Here is a 20,870-nt window from a genome sequence, read left to right on the forward strand (position 1 = left end):
ATGCACCACCGTCCGACGACATTAGCAGACGAGGTCCCGGTACCACCGACGTCGATGCAGCTATCCGATGTCTCGGCGCCGATGCAGAGGGCCAATGCCTCGATGCACTCGATGCACTGGCCGCCGAGGATGAAGCTCTGGACGCTGAAGACGTCGATGCACTCGATACCCCCGGTGCCGAAGAGCCCGAGAACAAAACGTTCCACTGGGCCAATCTCGCTACCTGAGTCCGCTTTTGCAAGAGGGAACACAGACTACAGGCCTGAGGGCGGTGCTCGGCCCCCAGACACTGAAGACACGACGCGTGCCTGTCAGTGAGCGAGATTACCCGGGCGCACTGGGTGCACTTCTTGAAGCCGCTGGAAGGCTTCGATGTCATGGGCGGAAAAATCACGCCGGCGAAATGAAAAGCCAAAATGGCGAAAATGAGCACCAAAACTTTGAGGGAGAAAAATCTCGACCGAGGCCGAAAAGAGGCCTACCCCGACGACGAAAGAAAACTTACCGGGGCAAAATCTGAAAATACGGGAAGGGGTAAAACGAAACCCGAGGGGGCTTCCGGAGCACTTCCCGAACAGTTTTAAAGGATTTTCCGAAGAAAAAAACACGTCGAAAAAAGGACGCGCGAGGTCGACTTTCCGGGGCTCGACACGGCGAAAACACGACCGTACCGAGTGCGGACGAAAGAAGACTGGCCGGCTCAAGCCGGTTTCGGGCGGGAAGACGGCCGCGCATGCGCGGTGCGCATAGGCGCGCGAGGGCTAGCAAAGGACTTTGCTAGTGAAGATTCCGATTGGAGGGGCTGCCGTGGACGTCACCCATCAGTGAGAACAAGCAGCCTGCTTGTCCTCGGAGAATCCCCTGGACCGGGCCTCCAAGGGGGGCCCAGAGCCAGGGTCTCTCTCTCCCGCACCTGACAGAACATGGGTGATCACGTCCCGACAGGAGCAGAGAAAAAAAACCTCCAGCAACAGATCCCCCTTAGAGGCTTGGGAGGAGCAGACAAAGGGCTTCAGGGACTCTGTTTTGGCTGGCAGAGATCCCCAGGCCCTGCCAGCAAAAGAAGCCTTCTTCCAGTAAAGTTCTTCACTCTGCAGCACTGCCTGCCCTCTGGCTGCTTTTCCCCTCACGTCACATATGCTTGGTTTTGATGAAATTGAGCATGCATGACATGAGGGGAAAAGCAGTCACAGGAGCATGGCATGCAATGCGGCGAAGTGAATAACAGCGCTGGAGGAAAGCATCTTCTGCTGGCGAGGCCTGGGGTCCCCTGCCAGCCAAGGTATGTGGAATTGCGGCTGGGTTGGCGGCAGCAGCAGCGATCCTGGGGGGGGGGGGGGGGGGGGGAGGCCTACCTCAGTTTCTCAGCAGCCCTCCCAAAGACATATCATTACAGAAATACAATAATTTTGTCTTAGCTGTGTTGATTTAAAAGTTGTTGATTAGCCCAAGAATCAATTCAAGCTATACAGTCAGAGATGGAAGCTTGTAATGTTAAAAAATATGAGGTCATTAGAAGCTATACAGAGATGGACTCACCCCCTACACAATGATAAGCACCAATTGCACTGATATGAACCCTTACAGAGTTGGTTTTCAAACCAGACACAGAGTGTTATGATTCTGCTAGACAGGCAGGGGAATGCTTGGGAATCACTTCTGACTGGCCTGTCAGGGGTTCAGCTGACCTCTGAAGCAGCAGACATCAGAAGCCTGATCTATTTAAGCTTACCTCTCCCTACAGGCCATGCTTTAGCATTTGATTCCTGTCAGCTGAAGCCTGTTCCCCTTTCTCTCAGTCTGCTTTTGCACACTGTGTGTTTGTTGGACTTTGTCTACGCTCCTCGTAGCTTGTAGCTTCTGTGTTTGCTGGGGGTTCCCAGCGTGCGCTTAATTATTTCACTCCCTTGCACCTGAGTCTGTTCCCTGCTTGCTGCTGTAGTGTGTGGTCTGTGGTAAGCTTGTCCCTTGTATTGTTCCAGTTGGTTTGTTTAGTTTCCCTTTCCTCAGTGTAACCCTTTATGTGCTAAATTTAGTATTTGCCTTCTGTAGTCCTGCCTCTGTCGGCAGCCTCCCTGTCCTTGTATTTGCTCCTGTTCGTTTCTTTAAGTTTTCCTTTGTTTGCCTTACCTTTGCCATGTTTGCCCTGCTTCCTGCTGTTTGGTGTCCCAGAAGCAGCCTTCCCTTTAACTTGTTTTTTCCCTTTGTTTGCTGAGTCTCTCTCCTGATTTTGGTGAGCTTTGCTCCTTGTCTGATCTGTGTATATTAAGGCAACTTTCTCTGTTTGCTATCCTTGTGTGCTGTGTGGCACAGCCTTGCTTATTCCTATAAGCAGCTTCCCTTTACCCTTGTGTGCTGTGGGGCCAGCCTTGTGCATTCTTGTGTGTGGACTCCCTTTATCCTTGTGCGCTGTGTGGCACAGCCTTGTGTATTCCTATAGGTGGCTTCCCCTTACCTTTGAATGCTGTATGGTACAGCCTATAGTATTCCTCTGAGTGGCTTCCTTTAGCCTTGACTGCCGTGAGGCACAGTCTTGAGTATTTCTATAATAGCTTCTGCATGTTGCCCTTTCCCTGGTGTCTCTAGCTTGCATAGTGTGCGTTGCTTGTGCTCTAGTCCCTTGGGGACCCCCCTGTTGCTCTTTCTCCCTTCCCAGTGTATGACTTGATTCCTGTTCGGCCGTGAGACCCGCATGCTTGGACTCTGTACGAGTGGGTTCTTGTTCGGCCGTGAGGCCCGCCTGAGTGGTCTATCTCCCTTTTCCTGGTGGTGCTAGTTGCTTGTCCTGTGTGTGCGGGGTTTAGTGGCTGGGGTTGTACATAGCGCCTGTTTGGTCTACCCTAGGCCTTAGCCAAGATCCTTCCTAGGATCGGCCTGGGCTCAAGGGCTCACAAACAGATTAACACAGAGAGGTGCAGGAGGTATTTAAGCAGTTTTAATGTAGGACACAAGAAGGGATCTAGGGCGTTGCCCTCACATCAGACGGCAAAACTCCTTCACTTGAAAGAATAACACCTCCTAGTGGAATCTTTTCTGGAAACCAGCAAGATGCAAGACACACCATCCAACACATTCAAGGATTCAAATTCTACATTCTCAACATCCAAGCTGTGAGAGCCAGGGATTAGAGGCTGAGATGCAGAAGGGAACCCTCAATCTGCATGATTAGGGTCGGAAAATATTCCCCATCTCCATGCATCCTAGGAGGATGCTTCCAGAAGAGAAGGAAACCAGATCTGCCTCAACCAATAAGAAGCCACTAGGATCATGATCCTATGATCTTGCTTGAGTTTTAGCAAAGTCTTTTCTGTGAGGGGTATTAGGGGATACATATACAGCAGGACCTTTCCCTCAATGAAGAAGAAAGGCATCTGATTCTAGTCTGCCATGTGATCCAAACCTGGAGCAGAACTGAAAGACCTTGTTGTTGAGATGAGTGGCAAAAAGATCCACTGAAGAGGTGCCCCAAGCTCAGATCATCTTGCAGGATATGCCCATATTAAGACCACTCATGCAGTTGCAGCACCTTGATCAGTCTGTCCGCCAGGTAGTTGTTTTTCCCATGCAGGTATGTGACACAGAGGTCCATTCCTTGATAGAGGGATCACTGACACATCCCCACAGCCTCCTGACACAAGGGGTAGGATCCCATACCCCCCCCTGCTTATTCACACAGAACACTGCAACCTGGATGTTTGTATGAGAACAATTTGGTTCTGTAGCTGATTTCTGGAAGCCTTTAGGGCATTGCACATTGCCCTGTACTTGAGGACATTGATGTGAAATTGAATCTCCTGAGCAGACCACAGGCCCTGTGTGTGAAGCCCATCTACATGAGCGCCCCATCCCTGGCTGGATGCATCTGTTGTCCACATCTTTCAAGGTAGTGGAATTTGGAATGGTAGTACCAGAGTCAAATAGGATCAAATCGTCCCACAGAGGTGGTCATGGGCCAACTCTGGCATAATCTGGATTACATCCACTAGATTCCCCATAGCCTGAAACAACTGGAAAGCTAGAGTCCGCTGGGCTTCAATCAAGCGGAAATGTGCCATGGGAGTGACATGCACAGTCAAGGCCAAGTGGCCCATCAATCTCAACATTTGCCAAGCTGAAACCTGCCTGCTACTGTGGACCTGCAAGGCAACTGACACCAAGGTACCCACTCTCACTTGTGGAGGAAAAGTCCAAGCCTGCACTGTGTTCAGCAGGGCTCCTATGTATTCCAATTTGTGAACAGAATGAAGGTGGGACTTGGGGTAGTTGAAGACAAACCCTAGTAGCTTCAGCACCTGAATAGTTAAGCACACTGACTCTGTCGCTCCTTTCTGAGATGTGATCTTGATCAGCCAATCGTCCAGGCAGGAAAACACATATACTCCCAGTCTGCATAGATACGCTGCAACTACCGCTAAACACTTGGTGAACACTCTAGAAGCTGATGAGAGGCCAAATGGCAGAACGAGATACTGGTAGTGGTGTGTCCCCCCACCCCCCACACACACAGAATCATAGATACTTCTTGTGACTGGGAAGTATGGAAAGGCGGATATAGGCATCCTTTAACTCCAGAGAATATAGCCAATCATTTGCCTGAATCATGAGTAGAAGGGTGCCCAGGGAAATCATCTAACTTTTCTCTGACCAAAAATGTATTCAGAGCCCTTAGGTCTAGAACGGGATGGAATTCTCCCATTGGGCACAAGGAATTACCTAGAGTATAATCTCTTCCCTTCTTCACCAGGTGGCATGGGTTCGATTGCACTGGCCAGCAGAAGGATGGAAATTCCTTTCACAATTACCTGCTTTGCTGAGAGCCAATATAAGATGCTCTTGGTGAGCAATTTTGTGGTCTTTGACGCCAATGCAGAGTGTAACCAAGACAGACTATTTTAAGTACATAAGTATTGCCATACTGTGACAGACCAAAGGTCCATCAAGCCCAGCATCCTGTTTCCAACAGTGGCCAATCCAGGTCACAAATACCCGGCAAGATCCCAAAAAAGTACAAAACATTTTATACTGCTTATCCCAGAAACAGTGGATTTTCCCCAAGTCCATTTAATAATGGTCTATGGAATTTTCCTTTAAGAAGCCGTCCAAACCTTTTTTAAACTCCGCTAAGCTAACCACCTTTACCACATTCTCTGGCAATGAATTGTTTAATTACACTTTGAGTGAAGAAAATTTTCCCAGATTAGTTTTAAATTTACTACATTGTAGCTTCATCGCATGCCCCCTAGTCCTAGTATTTTTGGAAAGCATAAACAGATGATTCACATCTACCCGTTCAACTCCACTCATTATTTTATAGACCTCTATCATATCTCCCCTCAGCCGCCTTTTCTCCAAGCTGAAGAGCCCTAGCCACTTTAGCCTTTCCTCAAAGGGAAGTCGTCCCATCCCCTTTATCATTTTTGCCGCCCTTCTCTGCACCTTTTCTAAATCTACTATATCTTTTTTGAGATACAGTGACCAGAATTGAACACAATATTCGAGGTGCGGTCGCAGCAAGGAGCGAAAGGCAATATAACCCACCAGTCAGAAGTTACAATGAGCCACTTGTGATGATAAAAAGTCAACCTCCCCTCTACCGATAGGCTGTCCAGGACAGTTACTTGGAGTGTGCTCCTCTGGACCCAGTCAAAAGCCCATTCCTTGCTTTGACTGGGGAGCCCGTTGGGGCTTATGGGCATGGGGTTTACAAGGCCTGGATTGAGAGGCCTGGAAATACTGGGTAGAGTGAGGAGGCAGAAACCTATGCCTTTGAGACTAACAGGTTCACTGCCAAGGTCCACTCGAAAATCTTCTAATGGAAGTAGCAGCAGATGGAGTGTGCCGAGATAAAGTGTGGATGGTGTCTGTATGCTTCTTTATACGATCAGCAACCTCTTCTAACTTATCCCCATTATAGACTGTACCCTCAACACAGCATGTCCGCTAACTTCTCCTTAACTGCTGGTTCTAGGTCAGAAACATGCAGCAGTAAAAGTGTGTGCATTACCACACCTATGCCAGAGAGTCTGGACACAACATCAAAAGTATCGTAAGCGCCCATTGCCAGGTATGGTCTGCACTCCATCTGCTTATTGGCCTGCTCCTGGAAGGAGAGTATCCACAAGTTTACCAAAGACTCCAAGTACAAGTTTATGTAGAGCTGGTAGGACTGAATGCGGGCAACAAGCATCAAGGCCTGAAAAATCTCTCTCCCAAATGAGTGTAAGGTCTAAGCCTCTCTACCAGGGGGTGCCGAGGTATGAAACCTGGAATTTCTAGTCTGTTTGAGAGCGGATTTAACCACCATAAAATGGTGCAGCAACTCTGCCCTCTCAAAGCTGAGCGCCTTTTGGATACAGTATTGTGCATCCATCTTCTTGGGTGTGACCTGCACTGAAAGGGGAGATTCCTAGTTCTTCATCAGAACATCCTGAAGGATAGGGTGCAATGGCACAGTGACCCCTTCCTTAGGAGGTGACTTGTAGTCCCGAAAATTCAACATCTCTGCCATGGGATCTTCATCTATCTCCAACTTAATGGAACAGTGGCAGTCATCTCCCTCAGCAACGCGGTGAAACAGAGTCCCTCAGGTGGGGATTTTCATCTCCCTTGAAGTGCAGAGAGATCTGATTCCTCTTCTGAGAAATACTGTGGCTCCTCCTACTGATCCCAGGAGCGGTCCCAAACAGACTGCACAGTCATAGTCAGCTACTGAAGTCTGTGTCTGACTTGGACTTGTGGAGCTATGTCCATGCCCTGAGGGGCTCCGAGGCTCAAGTCTGTCTACCGACCTCAAGGAAGCTTCTGTCAATGGGAGTCTCGAGTGCATCAATATCAACACCCATCAAGGTGCCGGCATTGAGGATCTCTACTCAGGCATCAGTAGCTCCTCAGAAAGAAGTTGGGGCTGATCCGTCTGTGGTGCAAGCCCTCAGTGCCACAACAGTCTGCGTCTGCAGTATCTGTGCCAGCTCCTCCGTGAGCATAGACTGGAACCACTCAATGGTGAGCATCAGCAAAGGCAGGGGCACCAGTAGGGTGGCAGTCGAAGCATGTGTCAGTATCGAACTGGAAGATAGGACCTGAGTGCATGGAGACTAGTACAATGACACCTCTTCCACAGAGGGCGAGTGCTCCTCTTGGTGCTTGTCAGTTATCAATGCATCTGATGCTCCAGTGCTCCTGGCACGATGCATCAAGGAAAACCGATGCTTGTGCTTCTTGAGCTTCCCCTGAGGCACTGCATCGCAGTCATTCAGTGCCAACGAGGATGCCGCTGAACCCAAGCGTGCCGTCAGTGCTGGGTCCAATGCTGACCTGTCCTGGGGCCTACTATAAGTGCCCAACGTCAAGAGAGGTGGAGACCATCCCGATGTCAGTGCATCAGTCAGGAGTGGGTTGCCCCTGATGGTCGATGCTGAGCTGGTGTGTGGGACCTCTCCTGTAACTATCTCGCTGATGTATCCATGGGCTCGGCTGAGGCTGGCGCATGCACCCTGTAAGTCTGTAGAGACTGACTGAAATAGCCTTGAAAGCTCTTCACTAAGCATAGCCCGGATTTCCTAATGAAGGATAGGCACTGGTATGAGAAAATGCTGTGGATGCAGCCTGAGAAATAGCCTGTGCACGTGTAGAGGATCTGGAAGATATCGAAGGCTCTCAATGTGATATGACCTGAAGAGAAGAAGAGCAGTTACTGCAGCACGGATGCATCCCATGCATTGAGGATATCGATGCAGGGGAGGTATGGGCCGAGTGCCTGGAGAAAGAACGATAGAGATGCTTCTTAGGTTTTTTTTTGCACTGCAGGTCCCTAGATACACGCAGCAACGATGACGAGGACATAAATTCCTGATATGATCGTGGCATAGAGTCTAATGTAGCACCCTCTCGATATTGAATGGGTACACCCAATGTTGATGCCGATACAAGTTTTGCATCGAGTTTCCTGCCATGCTCGATGCAAAAACAAAACGTTTTTCACACTGGAATGTCTCAGTGTTCTGGACCTAGGCATTGAACACACCAATTATGGGGGGTCTTTGCCTCAAATAGAACTATTGAATTGAGTACACTTCTTAAAGCCACTCGGCAACCTTGATGACATGGAGAGAAAAACGGCTAACGCGAGGTCAAAAGCTCTATAGCCCAGGAAGCATGAGTAATTCCGTACCCAAAAAAGGTTGATGACTCCCAGGTAGGAAAAAGGGCTCAGAGACCCCCTCGGGCCAAAAATTGAAAAATGCATTAAAAAATGAATAAACGAGATAAATTATTATAGAAAAAGATAAAATACAAAGAAAATATATCCCAAGGAAGGGAAGGATGTTGGGGGTGTTTGTACGCAGGCATGTCATGAGGTTGTTAAGTGGAATGGGTATAGATGAGTATTATCCTTGGGGGGGGGGAAGGGTGTATTATAAGGGTTACATGTGTTTCTGTCATGAGGACATAAGTGGGGGAAGCACGTGTCTTGGAAAGCGAAATTGGTGATTTGACTGTTTAGGGAAGTGAGAGCTGTGTATCAGGTTGTGGGAGTTAAGGAGATTTCTATGCGGGCTGGATGGGAGTTTAAGGGGGTGGACATGTGTATGAGTACATAAAGGAGTGTGTTTCTGTCTAAGAACAGAAGGGTGTGTGCATCTGTAATAGAAGAGAAGGGTGGGAGGAGGATGTAGAAGAGAAGGATGTGTAGGGTGGCAGGAGTAGAGGTGGTTGTTATCTATGTTGGGTGCTAGAGGAACAGAGGTGTGTAAAGGAGCTGGAAATGACGATGGAGGGCAGGTGGGTATGTACTGGGGGAAGCTGTGGGAATGTGCATGCCAGGGAAGGGGTATAAGGGAGACACAGTTTACATATCCTTTCCCCCTTCTCTTTATACAAATATACTGTAGGCATATGGACCTTCGACAACAAGCATACAATTTCCTGATGTGAAATGCATCTAACAAGCTAGTCTACAGAAGCATTTGTGAAATGTGGAACTTACAGCACAAAAAAGAAATACAGGTTCACTCTTTCCTCTAAATATCTGCAAGGATTCAATGTTGTCTGCTGCTGCCTATAACAAAAGTAAAAATATTTTTTACAATATGTTGACTGTCATATGAACCATTCAATTCAATATGCATTCCATGAAAATTAAATATGAATATACGTTTACCTTAAAAGATGTTCTCTGAAGACAGCAAATCAGAAACATATGACACGCTCAACACTAACAGTATTACGATGTTGGGTACTATAGCTATACTCTTATGTATACATTTATCTTTTCGAACATTATCAAGACTGATGTGGATAAAATTAGTAATTCCATTTTCCTTTGTTGTATCATATTTGCTATTCTTGAGTTAATTTCATTACTGTATCTTGCCTAGCTGAGTACATGTTATAACTTGTTGTCACCATTGGCTATTTACACTTCGTAATTTTGTTATATAAAACCAATAAAGCATATTGAAATTAAAAGAAATATATGACATGTTCTATCACTAAAAAAAAAAAAGCTGATTTTTTTTAAAGTATGAAATAAAGTTAAGCTGAACAGTTGAAAATATACCTAAATGGTACAGAATACAAACATAACTGACTCGTCAATGTTTGAAATAGTACTGAGCTCCACAGCTTCCAAGTACAATTACATTTGCAGTAATGAGGTGTTCACTGCAGCTAAGCTGTACAGGTTTATCATTTATTAATTTTGATATACAGCCTCTTTTGTGCAAGAGTCAAGGCGGTTTACATACAATTGTACAGGTACTTGCACTGTCCCTAATGGGCTCACAATCTATGTAGTGTATTGTACCTGTGGAAATGGAGGGCTAAGTGATTTGCCCAGGGTCACACGGAGCTGCAGAGGAAATTGAACCCAGTTCCCCAGGATCTCAACCCACTGCCAACTGTTAGGCAGCAGTGGGAATCGAACCCAGTTCCCCAAGTCCACAACCCACTACACTAAACATTAGGCCACTCCACTAAGGTTTAAAATAGAATTGATTTTAACAGGAGGCCACATGGCTGTATTCTACAGCAAGCAATGTAAATGAGGTCTACAGGTACAGTGGGGGAAATAAGTATTTGATCCCTTGCTGATTTTGTAAGTTTGCCCACTGACAAAGACATGAGCAGCCCATAATTGAAGGGTAGGTTATTGGTAACAGTGAGAGATAGCACATCACAAATTAAATCCGGAAAATCACATTGTGGAAAGTATATGAATTTATTTGCATTCTGCAGAGGGAAATAAGTATTTGATCCCCCACCAACCAGTAAGAGATCTGGCCCCTACAGACCAGGTAGATGCTCCAAATCAACTCGTTACCTGCATGACAGACAGCTGTCGGCAATGGTCACCTGTATGAAAGACACCTGTCCACAGACTCAGTGAATCAGTCAGACTCTAACCTCTACAAAATGGCCAAGAGCAAGGAGCTGTCTAAGGATGTCAGGGACAAGATCATACACCTGCACAAGGCTGGAATGGGCTACAAAACCATCAGTAAGACGCTGGGCGAGAAGGAGACAACTGTTGGTGCCATAGTAAGAAAATGGAAGAAGTACAAAATGACTGTCAATCGACAAAGATCTGGGGCTCCACGCAAAATCTCACCTCGTGGGGTATCCTTGATCATGAGGAAGGTTAGAAATCAGCCTACAACTACAAGGGGGGAACTTGTCAATGATCTCAAGGCAGCTGGGACCACTGTCACCACGAAAACCATTGGTAACACATTACGACATAACGGATTGCAATCCTGCAGTGCCCGCAAGGTCCCCCTGCTCCGGAAGGCACATGTGACGGCCCGTCTGAAGTTTGCCAGTGAACACCTGGATGATGCCGAGAGTGATTGGGAGAAGGTGCTGTGGTCAGATGAGACAAAAATTGAGCTCTTTGGCATGAACTCAACTCGCCGTGTTTGGAGGAAGAGAAATGCTGCCTATGACCCAAAGAACACCGTCCCCACTGTCAAGCATGGAGGTGGAAATGTTATGTTTTGGGGGTGTTTCTCTGCTAAGGGCACAGGACTACTTCACCGCATCAATGGGAGAATGGATGGGGCCATGTACCGTACAATTCTGAGTGACAACCTCCTTCCCTCCGCCAGGGCCTTAAAAATGGGTCGTGGCTGGGTCTTCCAGCACGACAATGACCCAAAACATACAGCCAAGGCAACAAAGGAGTGGCTCAGGAAGAAGCACATTAGGGTCATGGAGTGGCCTAGCCAGTCACCAGACCTTAATCCCATTGAAAACTTATGGAGGGAGCTGAAGCTGCGAGTTGCCAAGCGACAGCCCAGAACTCTTAATGATTTAGAGATGATCTGCAAAGAGGAGTGGACCAAAATTCCTCCTGACATGTGTGCAAACCTCATCATCAACTACAGAAGACGTCTGACCGCTGTGCTTGCCAACAAGGGTTTTGCCACCAAGTATTAGGTCTTGTTTGCCAGAGGGATTAAATACTTATTTCCCTCTGCAGAATGCAAATAAATTCATATACTTTCCACAATGTGATTTTCCGGATTTAATTTGTGATGTGCTATCTCTCACTGTTACCAATAACCTACCCTTCAATTATGGGCTGCTCATGTCTTTGTCAGTGGGCAAACTTACAAAATCAGCAAGGGATCAAATACTTATTTCCCCCACTGTATACAATAAAATAGACCTTTCCAGGCATGCAATATAGTTTTCTTTTTTTTTTTTTTTTTTTAAGTTATTCTAGTGACCTCTTCAGGTTCGGCAAAAGCTATTTTCTGCAGCCTCACAATCAGTGGAATTGTTCAGCTATTAAGCACTTTGCTGCACAACATGACAAATCAGTGATTCATGCTGTATGAGAAAAACAGATAATGATTTGAACTCTGACAATTAGCAGAATTGCTCAAGTCAGAAAAACAACCAACAGGTTAGTTATCTTAGAGAATTATTCAGCATTAGCAAACAGCCGAATTTCTGAGCACTGGTAGTGAACTGACAATTTTTATTGTCAATAATTTTTATTGAAGAAAAATGCACTTCTACGTTACAATTGAGCACTGTATACAATCCACTTTAGCAAACCGCAAGTTAACAACAACCAACTATAACATCGACATCATTGGGTTTTATTACTTTTCTCCCCCCCCCTACTCCCCCACTTCCGAGCCCTCCCCCCAACTAACCCTCCCCCTACCCCTTATACCTCTTCTCCTCCTAGTATACTTGCACATTTCAGTCACCCCATTATTGATTTTATAATTGTAGTGTATTCAGTATTAAACTGCGGGCTCTACCCCCAAGCGATTGAATATAAGGTTCCCATATTGTCCAAAACTCTTTTTTCTTTTTGGAAGTACCTCTAGCATCTTTGGCCTTCCACGTGACTATCATCTGTAGTCCATTACGCCAATGCCAGAACGAGGGAGCTTCTTCCTGAATCCAATATTGCATTATACACATTTTCCCAATAATACTGGCTTTATACAGAAACTGGTGTTCTGATCGTCTCATGGCTGTCCTACTTCCTTTATAAACCCAAGATGCAGTTCTGAGCAGTCATATTAACTGGTTTATTTAGTATATATCCACAGTATTGCTGTAAACTCATCCAGAACCGCTGCACAGAAATACAATCCCAGAGCATATGTATAAACAACGGGTCTGTACTTCCACATTTGGGACATTTACTTTCTAATATACGTCCCGCATAATATGCTTGTTTAGGTGTGAAATATGCCCACATGACTATTCGATACTGAGTTTCCCTATGCCTTGCACTATATAAGTTGTCTTTGATCTCTGTCATGAAAGTTAATATGTCAGCTTCTTTAATTGTCAGACCTAGATCATTCGTCCATCTTTGTACCACCCCCTGCTAAAGATTTAGGCAATCTCAGCTTTGAGATTGCTACATGTATTCCCGACACCATAATCCGTTGTGTCCCTGGGGTAAGAAAAAATTTTCTAATAGAGGAAACAGCTCTCTAGAACACCCCTCTCTGATCAATCTAGATATATAAACCTTCACCTGTAGGTAGGAAAACCAATCCACATTATCATCCCCCACTATCTGTCCTAATTCCTCTTGCGTCCAAATCTGTCCTGTGGTGTGTAATAAGCCCGCCACTACCACCACCCCTTCCGTTGCCCATTTGTGATGTCGACTTTACTATCCACCAATTCCCCTCTCCCTGAGTCCTGCCCTTCCAATCCATGCCCATCCATGCTCATCTGTCACCTGGCCCCTCCATTTTTCCCTATCCAGCATTTCCCCTCTCTGCCTGAGGCCTGCCCTGCAATCCATATCCATCCATGCCCATCTGTGCCCTCCATTCATCCCTATCCAGCAATTCCCCTCTTCCTGAGTCCTGCCCTTCCAATCCATGCTCCTCTGTCACCTGGCCCCTCCATTCATCCCTATCCAGCAATTCCCCTCTCTGCCTGAGGCCTGCCCTGCAATCCATATGCATCCATGCCCATCTGTGCCCTCCATTCATCCCTATCCAGCAATTCCCCTGTTCCTGAGTCCTGCCCTTCCAATCCATGCCCATCCATGCTCCTTTGTCACCTGGCCCCTCCATTCATCCCTATCCAGCAATTCCCCTCTCTCCTTGAGGCCTGCCCTGCAATCCATATCCATCCATGCCCATCTGTCCCCTGCATTTATCCCTTTCATGATTTTTTTCTACCTTTGTTGTCTGGTGACTGTTTTTCTTTGCATATTGGTCCCAGTCTGTGATTCTGCTTTCCTTTGTTTTCGCTTAAGTCTTCTGTGCCATTTGTCATTTTTGTCTCGTTTTTCTTTGCTTTCTTCAATATTTTTCAGGCTCTCTCTCTGCCCAGATTTAATTCATTTTTACTATCCATTCTTTAATTTCCTTCATCTACCTGTGGCTTTTCATCTTTTCCTCACCCTTGTTCTCCCCATGCCCCTTCCTCTTATTCTCCAGTCTTTCTCTATTCCCCTTTTCCTGCCAGCAGCTCTGCTTTCCCTCTCCATCCTTCCAGTGTCTCCCCTATTTCTTTCTGCATTCTTCCATCCAGCGTCTTCCCTCTTTCTCTCCCCATCCTTCCGTTTTCCCTCTCTCTCCCCATCCTTCCATCTGTTTTTCCCCTCTCTCTCCCCATCCTTCCATCTGTTTTCCCTCTCTCTCCCCATCCTTCCATGTTTTTTCCCTCTCTCCCCAATCCTTCCATCTGTGTTTTCCCTCTCTCTCCCCATCCTTCCATCTGTTTTTCCCCTCTCTCCCCATCCTTCCATCTGTTTTCCCTCTCTCTCCCCATCCTTCCATCTGTTTTCCCCTCTCTCCCCAATCCTTCCATCTGTTTTTCCCCTCTCTCCCCAATCCTTCCATCTGTTTTTCCCTCTCTCTCCCCAATCCTTCCCTCTGTTGGTTTCCCTCTCTCTTCCCAATCCTTCCCTCTGTTGGTTTCCCTCTCTCTTCCCAATCCTTCCCTCTGTTGGTTTCCCTCTTTCCCTCTCTCCCCAATCCTTCCCTCTGTTGGGTTCCCTCTTTCCCCAATCCTTCCCTCTGTTGGGTTCCCTCTTTCCCTCTCTCCCCAATCCTTCCCTCTGTTGGTTTCCCTCTTTCTCTCTCTCCCCAATCCTTCCCGCTGTTGGTTTCCCTCTCTCCCCAATCCTTCCCTCTGTTGGTTTCCCTCTTTCTCTCCCCAATCCTCCCCCCCTCCCCGCGACACTCCGGGCGAGTCCTGCACTTAGTTTTTTTTTTTTAAGACTCAGAACGTGCGAACGATGCAGCCGGCAGCGATTGAAAGAGGCTGTCTGGGCTGGCGTCTGCGTTGGAGCTTCCCTCACCCTCTGCAAGTCCCGCCTTCGTTGTTACAACTTCCTGTTTCGCGGGACTCGCAGAGGGTGAGGGAAGCTCCGACGCAGACGCCTGCCAGCCCAGACAGCCTGTTTCAATCGCTGCCGGCTGCATCGTTCGCGCGTTGTGAGTGTTAAAAAAAAAAAAACTAAGTGCAGGACTCGGCCGGAGTGTCGCGGGGGGGCGGGCAAAAAAAGGTGCCGATGCATTGGGGGGGGGGGAGTTTTGTTTAGTGTTTGTATCGGAAGGGGGGGTGCTGAGTTGCATGAATTCCTAGGCAGGGGGAGGAGTAAGCAGCTGTGCTGGCGACGTCATCCTTGGCTTCACCCAACTCAGCCAATCAGTCATCCTTGGCTTCACCCAACTCAGCCAATCAGACATGCTGCACGGTCTGTGTGTCATTGCTCCGCCCATGAGGTCATCACGTTTGACGTGTGGGCGGGGCAGACAGTCATGGATGAAAAATTGATCTCTGGCGCCTCACATTTAGAACGTTGGAAAAGTGAGGCTTCAGAACGTTGGTGGTGCGTTTTATATAGAGAGATGGGGCGTGGCTGAGGGCGGAGCTATAAGTGAGGGTGAGTGTTCCTGATACCCTAGCCTACCAAGAGTCCTACCAAGAGTGCAGGAGTTCAGTGCTTTACTGCCACGGAGTGAGCTTCAGAACGTTAGAGGTGGGTTTTATTTATATAGATATGTGTAGTTTATATATGTATTATTTGATGCATTATGATGTGGGTTTGATTTCGTCATGTTTTTGGCAAATTATGATATTTTTGATATTATATTTTTATATTATACTTGGGCATTTTAACATATTATGATGAGAGTATGTTGTTTTTGTCATTTTTTCAGCCATTATTATATTTCAGATATATTTTTCATTATTGTTTTTAATATTTTTCATTTTATTAATTATATTTGTCACTTTGTGTGTTTTATTATTTTACTAGTAAAAAAGGCCCGTTTCTGACACAAATGAAACGGGCGCTAGCAAGGTTTTCCTCGGCGTGTGTATGTTTGGGAGAGTGTATGTGAGAGTGAGTGTTTGAGAGTCAGAGTGAAAGTGTGAGTCCAATCCATGCTCCTCTGTCACCTGGCCCCTCCATTCATCCCTATGCAGCAATTCCGCTGTCTCCCTGAGGCCTGCCCTGCAATCCATATGCATCCATGGCCATCTGTCCCCTCCATTCATCCCTATCCAGCAATTCCCCTCTCCCTGAGTCCTGCCCTTCCAATCCATGCCCATCCATGCTCCTTTGTCACCTGGCCCCTCCATTTTTCCCTATCCAGCATTTCCCCTCTCTGCCTGAGGCCTGCCCTGCAATCCATATCCATCCATGGCCATCTGTCCCCTCCATTCATCCCTATCCAGCAATTCCCCTCTCCCTGAGTCCTGCCCTTCCAATCCATGCTCCTCTGTCACCTGGCCCCTCCATTCATCCCTATCCAGCAATTCCCCTCTCTGCATGAGGCCTGCCCTGCAATCCATATGCATCCATGCCCATCTGTGCCCTCCATTCATCCCTATCCAGCAATTCCCCTCTCCCTGAGTCCTGCCCTTCCAATCCATGCCCATCCATGCTCATCTGTCACCTGGCCCCTCCATTTTTCCCTATCCAGCATTTCCCCTCTCTGCCTGAGGCCTGCCCTGCAATCCATATCCATCCATGCCCATCTGTCCCCTCCATTCATCCCTATCCAGCAATTCCCCTCTCCCTGAGTCCTGCCCTTCCAATCCATGCCCATCCATGCTCCTTTGTCACCTGGACCCTCCATTTTTCCCTATCCAGCAATTCCCCTCTCTGCCTGAGGCCTGCCCTGCAATCCATATCCATCCATGCCCATCTGTCCCCTCCATTCATCCCTATCCAGCAATTCCCCTCTCCCTGAGTCCTGCCCTTCCAATCCATGCTCCTGTGTCACCTGGCCCCTCCATTTTTCCCTATCCAGCATTTCCCCTCTCTGCCTGAGGCCTGGCCTGCAATCCATATCCATCCATGCCCATCTGTCCCCTCTATTCATCCCTATCCAGCAATTTCCCTCTCTCCCTGAGTCCTGCCCTCCCAATCCATGCCCATCCATGCTCCTCTGTCCCCTGCCCCCTCCATTCATCCCTTTCCAGCAATTGCCCTCTCTCCCTGAGCCCTGCCCTCCCAATCCATGCCCATCCATGCTCCTCTGTCCCCTGCCTCCTCCATTCATCCTTTTCCAGCAAGTCCCCTGTCTCCATTCCATGACCCCCCCCCTCGCATCCATGCTCCTCTCTCTCCCATGTCCCAGCCTGGGCCGCCCTCTTCTCCCCCCCCCCCCCCTTCGCATCCATGCTGTCGTTTCTCCCCTGCCCTCCCGCTCCCATTGTTGTACTTTAGTGGCCACCCTCTTCTCTCCCCCCAACATGGGTTTTTTTTTTTCTTGTTTTTAAATTTACCTCCGTGGCGGTTCCGGCAGCGAAGCGTCAGGGAAGGAGGCGGTGCTCCCGACATCTAGGTTTCCCTTCGCTGTGTTCCGCCTTCTTTTGACGTCATCCTTGATGTCAGAAGGCGGAATACAGCGAAGGGAAGGCTAGACGTCGAGAGCGCCGCCTCCTTCCCTGACGCTTCGCTGCCGAGCGTTGCGATTGGTTGAGTGTCATTGCTCCGCCCTCGACATCATCACGTTTGACGCGTGGGCGGGGCAGACACAATGCGATCTCCACCCCCTTCACTTAGAATGTTGGCTAACTAACAGAGGCTTCATTAGAACGTTGGAGGTGCGTTTTATATAGAGAGATTCCTCGACACAGCCCTTCTGGGCGAACCACGGCCGGTGTCGGGCAATATTCTGGTATATGATACTACTAATAAAGTTTTTAAATATCTGTTCCTAATCTGCTGTTTTGTTTTCCAGGGTTAAGTGACTTGCCCAGAATCACAAGGAGCTGCAATGGGAATCAAACCCAGGCCCCCAGGAACAAGTCCATTGCACTAACCACTGGGCTACTCTTCCATGCATGTTGAGTGACCATGCATTTGGTTGCATGACCCTGCTCAGTCTGTCGGCCAGGGTGTTAGATTTCCCACCTGGTATGTGGCCCTGAGTATTATCCTGTCCTGGACGGCCCACCGCCACATCCAGACAGCCTCCTGACACAGAAAGTATAATCCGATAACCCCCTGTTTGTTGGTGTATTACATTGTAACCTAATTGTCCGTTTGAATGAGCACAATTTGGTTGAACAGCCAATCTCTAAAAGCTCCAGGTTGCTATGAAGATCTGCATCCTGAGCTGACCAACCACTCTGAATTTGAAACCCATTTATTTATTTATTTGCATCCCACATTTTCCTACCTATTTGCGGGCTCAGTGTGGCTTACAATACATTATGAGTGATGGTAATACAATTAGTTGCAGTAAGATTATGGGTTACATTGTGAAGAGTTATGGGAAGACAGAGTAAATTCAGGATGTCATAGAACAGCGGAAAGTAACGGTAGGGGAATTGAGAGGGGGAAAGACAATATCAAGGGAATATAAAGGTCTAACAATTTTATCTGTGGATAGAGTTTTAAGAGTGGTGATGATGCGGGGGAAGAGAGTTCAGAAGATATTGTATTGATGCGTATCTGTAATTGTGTATAGACTCCCATGTGTTTTGATCCTTGCAGTAGATTTTCTCAAATAGATAAGTCTTCAGTAGTTTGCGGAAGTCGGTCAGCTCGTAGATCGTTTTCAGGTTGCGTGGCAGTGCATTCCAGAATTGTGTGCTCATGTAAGCGAAGGTTGATCCATGCAGTGCTTTGTATTTTATGCCTTTGCATTTAGGGAAATGGAGGCTGAGGAAGGTTCGGGACGATCTTTTGGCGTTTCTGGGTGGCAGGTCTATTAAATCTGACATGTATGCAGGGGCTTCACCATGAATGATTTTGTGGACTAAGGTGCATACTTTGAAAGTGATACGTTCCTTGAGTGGTAGCCAGTGTAGTTTCTCTCGTAAGGGTTTTGCACTTTCGTATTTTGGTTTTCCGAAGATGAGTCTGGCTGCTGTATTCTGGGCTGTTTGTAGTTTCCTCAGTATTTGTTCTTTGCATCCTGCGTATAATGAGTTGCAATAATCCAGGTGACTGAGTACGAGTGATTGTACTAGACTGCGGAAGACAGATCTTGGAAAGAATGGTCTTATTCTTTTCAGTTTCCACATGGAGTAGAACATTTTTTTGGTTGTGTTGTTTGCATGAGTCAATAGTGACTCCAAGGATTTTTAAAGTTTCTGAGATTGGCAGATTTAGTTTAGGTGTGTTGATGGCGGTAAATTTGTTCGTGTTGTATTGGGAGGTAAGTATGAGGCATTGAGTTTTTTCTGCGTTCAGTTTCAGTCAGAATGCATCTGCCCAGGTGTTCATGATGTGTAGACTTTGGTTGATTTCGTTAGAGATTTCATTTATGTCTTTTTTGAATGGAATATATATCGTTACATCATCGGCATATATGTACGGGTTAAGGTTATGGTTTGATAGAAGTTTTGCCAGGGGGGTCATCATTAAGTTGAAAATAGTTGGTGAGAGAGGGGATCCTTGCGGTACTCCACAGTCAGGTGTCCATGCAGCAGACGTAGTTGAGTTTGATGTGACTTGATATGAGCGTTAAGGTAAGAACCCCTTGAACCAGTTAGGACATTGCCTCCGATGCCAAAATATTCGAGAATGTGTAATAGGATTCCATGGTCTACCATATCAAAAGCACTTGACATGTCAAATTGTAAGAGAAGTATATTGGTGCCGGTTGCAATCATTTGTTTGAATTTGGTCATTAGGGTAATTAATACTGTTTCTGTGCTGTGATTTGACCGGAATCCTGATTGGGAATCATGTAGTATGGAGAACTTGGTGAGGTAGTTTGTGAGTTGTTTGGTAACCATCCCTTCGGTTATTTTGGTTATTAGTGGTATAGATGCTACTGGTCTGTAGTTAGTTATTTCGCTTGCGTTTTTCTTTGTGTCCTTGGGTATTGGGGTGAGTAAAATGTTTCCTTTTTCTTTTGGAAAAATTCCGTTTTGTAGCATGAAATTCATGTGGTTTGTTAGGTCTATTATGAATTGTTGAGGGGCTAATTTCATGAGGGTGTTTGGGCAGATATCTAGTTTGCATTGGGATTTGGCGAATCTTTTGAGCGTTTTAGAGATGAGGTCCTCTGATAGTAGTTCGAATTCGGTCCAGATCCTGTCTGCTGGGTATATTCCGTCTTCTGGGTCTAGACAGTTTAGGAGTGTTGCGTATTCAGTAGGGCTGGTGGGTATTTTAAGTCGTAGTTGTATGATTTTTTCCTTGAAGTGTTTCGCGAGGTCGTCGACCCCTGGTGTATTTTTGCTGTTGTTTGTGACTGGTGTGGTGTCTAGCAATTTGTTTACAAAGTAGAAGAGTTTGTGTGTGTCTTTGTAGTTTGGTCCAATCATTGTTTTATAGTGTAGTCTTTTAGTCTGTTTAATGGTATATTTGTATTTCCTCCGGAGTGATTTCCAGGCATTCAATGTGTGTTCGTCTTTCTTTTTGTTCCATGTGCGTTCTAGTTTTCTGACTTGTGTTTTGAGTTTTTTCAGCTCTTCGGTGAACCATGAGTTTGGTTTTATCCTGTGTGATGTTCTGGTTTGGATTGGGGCGATTGTGTCTATTGTTGTCTTACATATGTCGTCCCATTCTTGGAGGAATTGAATGGTGTCTGTATTTGTTGACCATTCGTTTTGGTAGACCTGTTGCCAGAATCTTGAGGGGTCTATTTTTCCTCTCGTGGTGTATGTTGGTCGTTCATGTTTGTTAATTGCGTGTCTGTGTATTTTTCGCCAGTGGGGGGAGACATATGCTTTGTGGTGGTCTGTCCATGGTGTGGGTGTCCATCTTGTATCTGTAAGTAGGAGAGTTGAATCTGGGTCGAATTTGTGTGTAATGATGTCCAGTGTGTGTCCTTTTTCGTGTGTTGGTTGATTATTAGGTGCGTGTAGATCCCAGAGTTTTAAGAATTCTTTGCATTCTTGTGTGCCTGTTGAGGTGTCGTCCTCGAGGTGTAGGTTGATGTCTCCTATTATGAGGA

The 20,870-nt window shown here is 46.8% G+C and overlaps 1 protein-coding gene across 1 annotated transcript in view; it reads right to left on the reverse strand.

The window, feature by feature from the left end:
• NME8 (NME/NM23 family member 8) overlaps positions 1-20,870 on the reverse strand; it is a 405,852-nt gene that overhangs the window by 313,233 nt on the left and 71,749 nt on the right. Inside the window, exon 5 of the mRNA XM_030207906.1 lies at positions 8,987-9,058. Coding sequence (XP_030063766.1) covers positions 8,987-9,058 — 72 coding nt within the window. The remainder of the gene's footprint in view (positions 1-8,986; positions 9,059-20,870) is intronic.

Source organism: Microcaecilia unicolor, chromosome 1 (genome assembly GCF_901765095.1).
Source record: "Microcaecilia unicolor chromosome 1, aMicUni1.1, whole genome shotgun sequence".
Taxonomy (NCBI): Eukaryota; Metazoa; Chordata; class Amphibia; order Gymnophiona; family Siphonopidae; genus Microcaecilia; species Microcaecilia unicolor.